Raw genomic sequence first — 13,126 nt, 5'->3', positions numbered from 1 at the left:
ATCACAAATCTGGTGGTTATGATTTAGAATGAGGAGATTAGAGGGCTCTTTAGGAAATTAACATTTCCCAAACTGACAGAGCTGGAATAATTCTGAAGCTGCTTTTAATCAGGGCTCCAAGGAGCTTCCTGTTTTGCAATAGTTTCTGACTCAAGTTGGAGATAGCACTTCCTTTCATATACGTGCTGCCGGCCCTGAAGTGAAAACTTTGTCACGGCTGCCTCTGTCTGCCATCCTAAAGAGCTGCTCTGCCATTTCAGAGGCCGGCTGCCAGCTGAGTGTAAGGACAACTGTGAGATACCCCCGAAAGCAAGACATTAAGGGAGCTAGTACATCAACACTTAATGAATCACAGCAGCAAAGACAGGAAAAACATCACATCAGAGACTGAAGAGCTTTAGGCCCAGGCACAACAGCACTCTGAAAAGGGACTTACCTGGTCAGCCCTGAGGAAACAAAGAAAAAGAAAGGTGTGTGAGCAACCTTCTGGCCGGCAGAAGGTTCTGGGGGGGATCTAGCTCCACGGACACTAATTCTGTGCCACCGGCAAAGCTCTGCCTTTCTGCAGTGGGACCTCCAGCCGCTCTTAGCCAAATACATTTTCACAACTCATTTCTGATCCTTCACAAGAAACCGACTCACCATTTGGCTTTCTATGGCGGTGCTGCCTACAGGGATGGAACACGTCGGTTATGCCAGCACAAAGCTTTCTGGAATTTTTTTTTTTCCCCCGAGAGAGCTCTCACGGCAAAGGAAGGAATCGGCCCTCGAGAGAGGCCTGCGTGCCGAGGAGGTGAGGGCTCTCAGCCCGTGGAAGCGGAGACCAGCCCCAGGACCGTGGGCAGGGAGGCGCGAAGGCCCCGGGATGCAAATGTCACCCACCTCCCAGTCTCACCAAGCACCAGTCCCATGTAGCTCAAGGTAAGTTAATATGCAATTGGCACGAAAGAAGTAGAAACCCCAACTGTCAACGACCGCCAAGTCCAGCACACCTTTATCAGACAAGGAACTAAACCCCTTCCAGCAGATCTTGATGAGGTACGTGCGATGGCTCCCACGTGACTTTTGGCTGGCTGCGGTGACTCATTCCACGGGTAGCTGCTGTATGACACGAGGCTCCACCCCTCAGGGAATCTGGGCTCCTTTGAAAATTTATCAAAATCCAAGGCCAGAGTCCTGAAATGATCCCTCCCCCTCAGGACCAACGTTCATTTGGCCGGATCACACCTTTCCCAATTCCAGATTCCTTTCTCAGTAGGAAAAGCGCGTCGGCCTCGGCTTTTGCCTCTCTGGATGCCTGGATGGCACAACAGCTCTTTAATTTATTCACCTAGTGAGACTTGCCTATCTCTTGGTGATGAAAGATACCTAATCTGATGCCAAAGCACATAAATCAACGTTCTTTTAACAACAACCAGCCAAAAAAACAAAAACAAAACCTGATGCCAGATCCTTCTTCAACTCACTAGACTGGGAAACTAGGAGATATTGCTACAACAATGGTGGAGGGCAGCCACTTAAAACTCATCTTGTATTTAAAAAAACAAAAATCGTATATGAATCCCTGTCTCTTGTGTTCATGGCCCTCCAATCTAAAGACTGAAAGTGACCTCAAGGGTTTATCTCATTTAGCAACGTAAGACCTCTAGACGGTCTCACAAGCCCCCCTAACATGTACAAACTATCCTAAAGCCACTACTGCGATCTGCTTCAAAGCGTATACCAGACAATCTGATCATCTTAATGCTTTGTCCAAAGGATGGGAAGGGGAAAGGGAAACCGCTCCTGCCACTCGTTCTCAGCCTCAGGACTGAAAAACTTCAAAAGGTCACATGGGATATCTCCCATCATTGATTAGAAGAGATAATCCGTGTTTCTCACAACTGTGGCACTGACAGCACCAACGGTCAGAGGTCAGGTGGCTGGAATATAAATGAGCAGGCCTCAGGCAGAGGTCACTCTTCATGGTTTCCATCTGGTCTCCCCAGGGGCAAAATGGAGGGTGATGTTAGGTTGAACCATATGACCTATAAAAGCAACAATTTCATGTGATTCGACGTAACAAGAAAAAGAAAAGAAAAAGGGACGATTATGGAACATGAGCTCGGGGCCAGGTGCATTGCGAACATCCTCTCCTCCAATGCACGCGCCGCTGACGTCGGGTGGGTCCCACCCCGGCATTTTACAAACAAGGAAATGAAGGCTCGGGGAGGTTAAGTGACCTGCCCAGGGTCACACGCCTTGACAGGGGAAGAGACACACCGTCAAACCCAATCCTCTCTGATTCCACTGCCTCTTACGGTCGCTTTCAAGTCTCAGTTTCTGTATCTCTCCTGTGGAGTCGGCCCCGTTTCCAGGCTACGATACCACCGTGTCTACGCGACCGACCCTCGAGTGTGCTTGGCTGGCTAATGAACGTGGACCTGTTGGAAGACAAGGTGACCTCCCCCTCGGTTTCAACGCGATACTTAGGCGAAGCCCTTCAATAAGGTCTCTTCTGTGATTTCGCAGGGCCTGAAGTACTGAGAGTTGCCCCTAAGAATCCAAATGCCTGATGGCCCCTCCTTAGGAACAAGAGGAAGCCGACAGAGCGGAAGGGGAACTCAACTCCTGAGCTCAACTTCTGCATTGAGGGCATCTCCTTTTTGTCGGCTTGCTTTTTTTTTTTTTTTCTTTTTTTTCATTGAAGTATAGTTGACATACTAGTTTCGGGTGCGCAAAACAGGGATGCGACATTTATGTCCCTTACTCAGCGGTCCCCCTGACGGTAGGTCTGGTCACCATCTGTCACCGCACAAACTTCTTAGAATATTGTTGGCTGTCTTCCCTATGCTGTGGTCTTTGCCGTCATGGCTTATTTATTTTATAACTGAAAGCTTGTACGGCTTAATCCCCTACCCCTACTTTGCCCATTCGTCCCCTGCAACCATCAGCTTGTCCTCTGCGCCTGTGAATCGGTTTCTGTCTTGTTTTGTGTGTTCGTTTGGTTTTCTTCGAGTCCACATGAGTGAAATCACAGGGTATTTGTCTTTGGTCCATCGGCGTTGTCACAGACGGCAACATTTCGTTCTGTTTTATGGCCGAGTCACATGACGCTGTATAAATATACCGCATCTTCTTCATCACTTCATCTTCCCTACCGTGACCATTGTGAGTAAAGCTGCAATAAACGTAGGGGTGCATGTATCTTTTTGAATTAGTGTCTCCATTTTCTTCAGGTGAATACCCAGAAGTGGAACTGCTGGACCGTAGGGCAGTTCTATTTTTAATTTCTTGAGGAACCTCCATATTGTTTTCCAGAGCTTACAGTCCCACCAACAGTGCAGGAGGGTTCCCTTCTCTCCACATCGTCACCAACACTTGATATTTCTGGTCCTTTTTTTTTTTTTTTTTTTTTTTTAAGATTTTGTCTTTAAGTAAGCGCTACACCCAATGTGGGGCTCAAACTTAGAACCCTGAGATCAAGAGTCGCATGCTCTACTGACTGAGCCAGCCAGGCACCCAGATATTTCTTGTCCTTTTGATACTAGCCATCCTGACAAGTATGAAGCAACAGATCTAACTGTGGTTTTGATTTGCATTCCCTGACGATGAGTGATGTTGAGCATCTTTTCATGTGTCTGTTGGCCATCTGGATGTCTTCTTTGGAAAAAATGTCTATTCGGGTCTAGAGGACCTCTTTTTTTTTAATGTTAGAGTGTGTGTGTAAGTGGGGGAGAGGGACAGAGGGACAGACGGAGAGAATCCTAGTCAGGCTCCATGCTCAGCATGGAGTCCGTCCTGGGGCTCGAGCCCATGACCCTGGGAACATGACCTGAGCTGAAATCAAGAGTGGGACGTTCATCCGACTGAGCCACCCAGAGGACCTCTTAAAATGCAAATATTTCTGGGGTGCCTGGGTGGCTCAGTCGGTTAAGCGTCCGATTCTGGATTTCGGCTCCGGTCATGATCTCAGGGTCACGATCTCACGGTCTTGAGGTAGAGCCCCACGTCAGGCTCCACGCTAGGCATGGAGCCTGCTTAAAGACTTTTCTCTCTCTCTAAAAAAAAAGAAAAAAAAAAAAAGCAAATACCCTGAGTAGCCTCCGTTCTCTATCAACGAACACCTAACCCGTAATTAACACCCCAGCAGAAAAGGGGGAAGAAAGGCAGATTAGTAAGTTTCCCTCAAGAGGAAGAGCCTGTTTCATCCTTGCTTTATTAAGCTTTCACATACATGATTTTCCACGTCCCAGAAAGCCAGAGAAGAGAGTAGAGCCACACTTTACACAGCAGGAAACTAAGGCTCAGAGAGGTTCAAGAACTTACCCCAGGCCACAGGGATCGCTGAGTGGCCACCAACTAGAGCCTAGTTCTCCTGACTCCCCCTGCTGCCAGGCTGCATGAACATGATGATTCCACGGTTCGCTGATCCAGAGCACCGTCACTAGTAACAACTTCTCCCCTTCAGCCTTCTCATAGTCCCTGACAAATTCAACCCCAACCACCCCTGACCTCTCCCCTCACTGAAAGAAGGTATAAAGATACAAAATAGTTTTGAACAGCTGATCTGATGCTTTGAAGAATCTGTCAGTTAGAAGGGGCTACAAGACGATAGGGCCCAAGAGAAAATTCCACTGGACAAGACTACCGTAAAGAATCTGAAAATTATCCAATCTTGTTAACAAAAATTCACTTATATCAGTTGACTACATCTGACTGGAAAGGCTGAAAGTTCCCCTCATTTTTCCTCAGGCATCGGGAAACCTAGCCAACCCTATCTGCCACTGATGTCTTAGTTTTTCACTCTCCATATGGCCAATTACTTTCGTGTCACATAGTTCTTACATACCTGCGTGCGTGTCATTAGCAAGACGGTAAATGGGAAAACTCCCTGAGAAACTGGAAGCGTTATATACATGCAGGCAGGAACACAGGAAGAAATGCTAACGCCATGATTTGTTGAGAGCCCAGTAGATAAAGATACCTAGTATTTCCCAACAGAGTATCTCACTGCATTTCATTATCAAATAATGAGCCAACATTTTCAAATGTTCAAACGCTCGATTTTTTTCAACAGTCATTTTCCCAGGTAAAATTTAGACGCAACCCAAGACAAAATTCCCACTTCGAAGTGAGGTTAGAATTCAGTTTATTCTTGGCTCCGGTTCAAAGTGTTCACTTTGCCTCATCAATGCAATACCTTCCAGAAAACTTACCTTATCCTGTTTGTTGTCAAAATGACTAAAATACCGTAAGGTGCAATTCGGGCTGGCTCCCTCAGGAGGGTCCCATGTCCAGATGACCGTGCAGAGGTTTTCAACAGAAACGCTCAAATTTGTCACAGGCGGCTGAGTTTCTGTTCAAATGAAGCACAAGGAGTACATCTATCAGCACTGGCCAGGGTTTTTAGTGGGTCATTTGATCCATTCCTCCAAGTCCTAGAGGCCAAGAATAGGATGACTGAGAGAACAACAGCTCCCGGGTATCGAGCCAGGCACCGTTCTAAGTCCTCTCCACATACTAATGCACCGAATCCTCACGACCACCTTACGAGACAGGGACGAGGAGCCTCATCTTGAAGATGAAGTGACCGAGGTCAAGGACACTGAGTCACTTGCCCCATGTCCCCTAGCTCGTCAATGGCAGAGCTGGGATACAACCCAGGAAGTGTGGCTCCGGGGCCACGTTCTTAACTACTTGCTTTAGTGTGGACACAGGGAAGAGTGCAGCCTGAAATTGCTGTTTTCCTCCCGCAGGAATTCGGGGCTCCCTCTGCTCGGGATCTACAGCTCACTCAGTGCAGACACGTCAATCTCGGCAGCTCCGCGGGTGGGTCTCAGCAGCGTGTCTTTAATCGTGCTTGCTAACGTGACCCGGGAACTGTTTTTATAACTTTTCCAAAGAAGTACTGAGAAAGATTTAACAGTGCCTGTCATTCCTCTGAGGTCTGACACTAAACAGCTGGGACTGTAGCTCTGACTAATCTGAAGAGGGAAGAAGAGAGGGAAACTGAACCAGTGTCTTAAAAATGTGTTTCATTTGGAGAAAACCCACCACTGCCTCCACCAAATACTTAGTGACTCTATCGTTTTGGACCCGGCTCTATCACCAGGGAAAAGAGTTTTAAAGCTTCTGCCAAAAACAGGGAAAGACACAGAGTGGGGGAAAGGAAACACCATTTCAAACTTTGCCGAGAGCTTCTGAGACCGGGACTACCAAAATCACCCCCCGGGAACCGGATGACAGAACCTCTCTTCTACCTTCGCCACTTTTCTAGAAATTGAAAATTATTCCAAAATAAAGTTCATTAAACTCATTAAATAAAAAACAATCCCGGGGTGTGTGGATGGCTCAGTCAGTTAAGTGTCTAGCTTCAGCTCAGGTCATGATCTCCCGGTTCGTGGGTTCGAGCCCTGCATCGGGCTCTGCTCCGCACTGGTGGTGAAGAGTCTGCGTGGGATTCTCTCTCTCTCCCTCTCTCTCTCTGCCCCTTCCCCACTTGCACTCGCGTGCGTTCTTTCTCTCACACACACAAAATAAAATAAACCTTTAAAAAATAATAAAACAAATAAATAAATAAATCCTCCCAAATTGCCCCAAGTTGCAAACTCAGTCCTTATTGATTGCTTACGGGATACCGTTGTCTTTAATTTACCAATCCACAGAGCTCTATTTTATACTCTATGCCAACACACTGGAGTGCACTGGGCCTCTTACATAATCCGTAAATACTTTATGCCGTTACCTTCCTCTTCAACTGAACAAAAGATTCCTTTGGTCCCCAAACATCAGCCCCACAGGCACTACGTAGCTGGCATTTCCCCAAAGGCTCTGGACTCTGGATATTCATTCCCTTTCCCGACTCTTCTACCATCAGTGTTTCCCGCAAGGGTGACCAAAAGGCCCAAGTGTGGGGACGCGCAGCCCGCGGCAGGACCAGCGGAGGCAGAAAATTCCCACTGCGCTGAGTTAAAACCCAGCTAGCGTCCGGAAGCATCGACGGCTCAGGCAACAGTGCTGGCGTCAGGATTCTAAGCAACTACGGGCGAATACAGCGGTTTCATTTTGGCCTTTCTAACGCCACATCAGCACCCGTGAAGACAAATCATTTGTCAGCTCTAGAGCCTCTAATAAGAACTTCATTCCTCCCGAAGACTATGATCTACTCTAGGCTTATCTGCCATATTCCGCACTTTCCAGAAACACCCGGCAGCAAACTTCCTGACGCTCTACCTTCCTACTCCCACGCAAACATTAAAGCCCCGATAATTAAAAATATTACCTATTTATGGTAATGTAATAAATCACACCTCAATTTTCAAGGCAATTTAAGACCTTTTAGAATCTATTTTTGGGGGTGCCTGGGTGGCTCAGTTGGTTAAGCGCCCGACTCTTGGTTTTGGGTCAGGTCATGATCTTGTGGTTTCGTGGGTTCGAGCCCCGCATCAGGCTCTGCACTGGCAGCACGGACCCTGCTGGGGATTCTCTGTCTCCCTCTCTCTCTGCCTCTACCCCACTCCTGCTGTCTCTCTCGAAATAAATCAATAAACTTTAAAAAAAATCTGTTTCTTAACCTCAGTATTTTAATAGAACAATAGCTTGCACTATTTCCAATCTCTCAGATGGGTTTATTTTTCCCCCCATCTGTTAAGTGTCCTTTAGTCAAATCTTCTAATTGGTTTGCATTTTAGGCTACTTGTGGCTATCTGCCATCCCTTTTTTTTCTCCCTAATGGTTCCTTCCATTTCTCTTGAGGTTTTTCCACTTCCTATACTTTAAAAATACACACACACACACACACACACACACACACACACACACACACACTCTCAGTCATCCTGAAACTTAAAATACAATCTCCAAACATTTAAATATATATGGATACATGTGTACGTAGGTATAACACACGGAGATATGTACGTAAATAACTGGTGACTGTACTTCTCGTACAGATCTCTAATAGCTCCTCATACGTAAGACATGATATAATTTCAGTACAGCGTAGGATTATGAGCATGGACTCTGGAGCCAGACTGCCTGAGTTCCCATCCCAGCTCTGCTACAGACTGGCTGGCAAGTTCCTTAACCTCTCTGTGCTCCAGGTTTCTCACCTATAGCATGAGGATGATCAAGAATGACCTATCACAAAAGGGCAATTTTGAGGATGAAATGAGTTACTACAGATAAAATGCTCAGAACGGAGGCTGGCACAGAGCAAGTGCTATATAAACGTTAGCAATCTACTTGCTCTCTTTTTGAAGAAACAAAACCGTTCTAAACAGGTGATTTGGGGGGCGCCTGGGTGGCTCAGTTGGTTAAGTGTCCGACTCTTGATTTCAGCTCAGGTCATGATCCCGGGGTCGTGGGATCGAGCCCCGCGGGCTCCGCAATGAGCGTGGAGCCTGCTTAAGATTCATTCTCCTTCCCTGTGGCCCTTTCCCCCCACTCATGCTCTCCCTCTCTCTCTAAAATAAATAAAATAAAATAAAATAAAATAAAATAAAATAAAATAAAATAAAATAAAATAAAATAGCGGCTTTGGGGGGCGCCTGGATGGCTCACCCGGTTAAGCATCTCACTTCGGCTCAGGTCATGATCTCGTGGTTCATGAGTTGGAGCCCCGCGTCAGGCTCTGTGCTGACAGCTCAGAGCCTGGAGCCTGCTTCAGATGCCGTGTCTCCCTCTCTCTCTCTGCCCCTCCCCTGCGCACACTCTGTCTCTCTCTTTCAAAAATGATTAAACTTAAAAAAAAAATAGTTGCTTTGGCTGTCTGTGAAAGGGATACGTGCCCACCGCCTGTAAGACAGAACGGGCATTTAATTCCAACCGTTCCTCAGAGGTTGATCACTGGCTTCAGAAAGGGGAATGGGAAGGAGGGACTCAAGTAGCTACCCCCAACTAAACTTCAACCCTCAAGAGAGTCTGTACGGTCACCTCGCACAAGATTCCATTCTACTTAGAAACCGAGACGGTCAATGCTCTAATAGGGCATGTTGCTTAGATAATAGTTTTTGCTCTCTCCTATTCAATCACAGGAGATGGCAGAGGCCTGCATATTTCGGGAAAAGTTAAGGAAATCACAACAGTCATATATGAGTCACCGCCTCCTTCCCTTACATCTACTCAGTCATCAACGTCTGTCCATTTTCTCTTGCAACATCTCTTTTAATCATCCCAATCATACCAATGTGCTCTTCTGGGCCTGCGAGACAGGCTGACACCAGTAAGTCATGGCCCTGGACAGGAGGCATTCACCACGCATCTTTCTTTCTTTCTTTTTGTTTAAATCTTATTTCTTTATTTTGAGAGAGAGAGACAGAGAGAGAGAGAGCGCATGAGCAGGGGAGGAGCAGAGAGAAGGAGAGAGCAAATCCCGAGCAGGCTTCGTGCTGTCAGCACAGAGCCCGACACGGGGCTCGAACTTGCAAACCGTGAGATCATGACCTGAGCCGAAATCAAGAGTCAGACGCTTAACCGACTGAACCACACGGGCGCCCCCACAACACATCTTTCTGGTGGACAACTTCAACCCTAGAGTCCTGCACAGCTTTACGCTCCAGCGAGTCCTGTCACCCGGTCAAGTCTCCCTGCTTGCTTCTCCTCTGGTGTCATTTCCCTCACGCTGTGCCCCACTCCAGGCCTTCACGGGCAAATGAAACTCTTCTGCCTGGACTGACTTTGCCAACACACCCTCCTGCCAAGCCGGGCTGCTTGCTGCCCACAAGGGAGCACCGTCTCACCCTCATTTCTGGGTCTCCACTCTGGCTATTCTGCCCTGACTGGGAAGAACTTCTCCACCCACTCAAATTCCACCCATCCTGAAGGTCTAGCTCAAGTTTTACCTCTTCCCCACAACTACCAGTCCTCACAGCTTCCCCTCTTCTGAACGCCGACAGTGCTTATTATTTGGGCCACACGGTCTGGCAATTAGAAAGCGAGTCTCCAATATACGATCAATCACTTCAAAACAAATGACCTGTCCATCTGTTCATGGGTCCCAACCAATCCTACCTGCTACTCTGGGAGGTGGCCAGCTCCTCTCCCAGCCAAGGACTCCCCCTCCCTTCTACAGAGGGAGGCACTGAATACAGGGGTCAGGGCATGACCTCTGGAGTCAGGCTGCCCAGACTGGACGCCTAGCTCCACTCTACCACCCACAAGGCTTGGAGCAAGACTCTTAGCCTCGCTGTGCCCAGCTACCTTATATCCAAAATGGGACTAACGGCAGCACCTATAGGATAGGTTTTGTGTAAAGATTAAATGAAACAACACAAATGGAAGACTCAGAACGCTGCCTGGCATAAAGAATATTAAACACTATATAAATGCTAGTTGTTGTTATTAAGACATGCCACCATGTGGACTGTCAGACGAAGCAGACTAAATTAAGCTTGTAACCTAATCATTTTATGAACACAGAAGATTAGAGCTGGAAGAGCCCTTAGAACTTACAGGCGAGGCACCTGGGTGGCTCAGTTGGTTGAGCGTCCAACTCTTTTAAAAAAAATTGTTTTAATGTTTATTTATTCTTGAGAGAGACAGAGACAGAGTGTGAGCAGCGGTGGGACAGAGAGAGAGGGAGACACAGAATCCAATGCAGGCTGCAGGCTCTGAGCTGCCAGCACAGAGCCCGATGCGGGGCTCGAACCCACGGACCATGAGATCATGGCCTGAGCCGAAGTCAGATGCTTAACTGACTGAGCCACCCAGGCACCCTGAGCGTCTGACTCTTGATACTGGCCCAGGCTGCGATCTCATGGTTCGTGCGATTGAGCCCTGTGTCGAGCTCTGGCTTAACAGCACAGAGCCTGCTTGGGATTCTCTTTCTTTCTTTTTCTTTCTTTCTCTCTCTCTCTCTCTCCCTCCCTCCCTCCCCCGCACTCTCTGTCTCACTCTCAAAATAAATAAACAATTAAATAAAAAAAAAAGAACTTACAGATGAGAAAACTGCCACACAAGAAAAGGGAAATGATGAACCCAGAGTCCCACAGGTGGGAGATGTCGGACCACTAAAACTCAAGTCCCCTGCTTCTTTTTTTCTTCACCGTATCTCGTTGAAATTTTATCAATATTTCTTTTTTTTTTTTTAAGTCATCTCTATACCCAGCATGGGGCTTGAACTCACAACCCTGAGATCAAGAGTCACATGCTCCACTGATGGAGCCCAGCCAGAGGCCCCGCAATTTTATCAATATTTCTAATGGGAAAAAAGTTTCTGTATTCTAAGTAACCCAAGTTACCAAAGAACTGCTGAGACAAAACTGATTAAGGTGGGGGTTGCCGGTATTGCCTAGAAGGCCAGCTGTTGTTTCAGGTGCGTGTGGGAGGCCGCAGGAGGCAGGGTGTTGGAGCAGGACCATGAACATCAGGAGACTAAGGAGACAGGTGACCCTAAATAAGTCCCTTGCCTTCTCCGGATTTCATTTCCCCACAGGATATGGGAATCCGATGTTCCCAACTGAACTACACTCCACGGTTGTCCGCTAACCTACAGAGCTCGGCTCAGTGCTAAACAAGGCAGACGCTTGAATAATTATTAACCGAAAACTTCCAACCTGCCTCCGGCCTCCACTTTAAATGCCACCTTTTCAAGTAAGGCCTTCCCACTTCACCCTGTTTATAATGGCAAACCTCTTCTCCGCTTCGTTTTTCTTTATTGTACTCAGAGCCGTCCCACACACCTGATATGTTACTTTTCCCTCCTCTCTGACTCTGCCAAGCGCCTAGAAGCTGTACAGGGCAGGGGCTGGCTCGGTCTATTTCGCTCACCGCTGCATCCGCAGCCCCGAGAACCCTGGCACGGAGCTGAGTGCATACGTTTTGTTGACTGAATCAATAAGGGGCATCAAGATTTCCTAATCAACGTTTCAACTTGGGTTTCAAAGCACAACACACTGATGGAAATGCAATCAGCAAATGGTGGGTGTTTGTGTCAATATGGTAATAAGACCTCTCCGATGTGGAGCTACTGTGGTCACCCAACGCGCCCAGGAGGCCGCTCAAGCCAGGAGCTGTCCGTGAAAAAGTCATCAGCCCCCAACTTTTCACAGTGTAACTCCGCCGGGCCGATTAACGAAAAGTTGCCACACGGGGTGAGGGCGACGTGCGACCCCTCTGTAGTATCTCTGCAACTCGTCTGTAAGCCGACAATCGTTTCCAAACGTAAAGGTTAGTAAAGAAAACAAAAAGGCATCCACCCGGATGCTGTTCCCGGTTTCCCAACGGATTTCTTGAACGCCGGAGGAGGCGGGGGCCCTCGCGTCTTTTTTCTACGAGGACCGGGGTCTCCAGGAGTTCCCTTCAACTCCCACCGCCTCACTCACAAGGAGCCCCGGCGCGACCCCGGCTCGCCCCGGCCTCGGTCGCCGTCCGCGCGGCTTCCTGGCCCCTCATCCCCTCCCGGACGACCTCGCGGGTCCTGACCCGCCGCCCTCCGACGCCGCGGGCATGTTTCCGTCCGGCGCCCGGGCGCCGGGCTCTTCCCGACGGCGCGAGGGAAGTACGGCGACGAGTCGTCGTCCTGCCCCGCCGCCGCCGCCGCCACCGCCTGCGACCCGGGAACGCCCCGTCGCTCCCGGGTCCCCAACCTCAAACCGGGCGCCGGAGGCTGCGGTCGCCGGGCGTCGTGAGGACCGCCCCCCCCCACCCCCCGGCGCCCTCCCTCGCCGCAGCCCTCGACCCCTGTCCGCCGCGACCCCAGCCGCCCCCTCGACCGCCGCCCCGGGCCCGCGGCCGCACTCACCGGTGGGCGCGGCGCCCCCGCCGCCGCCGCCGCCGCCGGCGCAGAGCAGCAGCGCCCACAGCCCGCAGAGCCGCGCCGGCCGCTCCATGCAGCCCCTCTCCTCGGAGCCCGGCCGGGCTGCGGGCTCGGGCAGTCTCCGCCTCCTTCGCTCCCTCTCCCACTTCCCGGCTCCGCCGCCCTGGAGGCTGGGGGCCGGCGCAGACCGGAAAGGCCGCCCCGCCCACCCGCCGCAGGTAACCCGAGCCGCGAGCCGCGGGCGCGGGCGGAGGGGGCGGGGCGCCGGGGCCTCCGCGCCTCCCGCGCCTCGCGCCTCGCGCCGCACCTGGCCCCGCCGCCGCCCCGCGCCCCACCGTCCCCCCCACCCCGGAGCCCCGGCTCGGCTCGGGCCGCGCTGAACTTCCT

The 13,126-nt window shown here is 49.8% G+C and overlaps 1 protein-coding gene across 3 annotated transcripts in view; it reads right to left on the bottom strand.

The window, feature by feature from the left end:
• Positions 1-12,914, bottom strand: part of IL13RA1 (interleukin 13 receptor subunit alpha 1) — a 57,508-nt gene extending 44,594 nt beyond the window's left edge. For 2 of the 3 annotated variants that reach the window (XM_030304672.1, XM_030304673.1), the window contains exons 1-2: positions 12,725-12,914; positions 5,199-5,338 (exon numbers count right to left, since the gene is read on the bottom strand). In XM_030304672.1, coding sequence (XP_030160532.1) covers positions 5,199-5,338; positions 12,725-12,812 — 228 coding nt within the window. In that variant the 5' untranslated portion in view covers positions 12,813-12,914. The remainder of the gene's footprint in view (positions 1-5,198; positions 5,339-12,724) is intronic. The other variant, XM_030304671.1, reaches the window with a different exon arrangement.
• Positions 12,915-13,126: the final 212 nt, after the last annotated feature.

The sequence above is a fragment of the Lynx canadensis genome, chromosome X (genome assembly GCF_007474595.2).
Source record: "Lynx canadensis isolate LIC74 chromosome X, mLynCan4.pri.v2, whole genome shotgun sequence".
NCBI classification, from domain to species: Eukaryota; Metazoa; Chordata; class Mammalia; order Carnivora; family Felidae; genus Lynx; species Lynx canadensis.
This window is presented reverse-complemented; position numbering and strand designations above follow the sequence as displayed.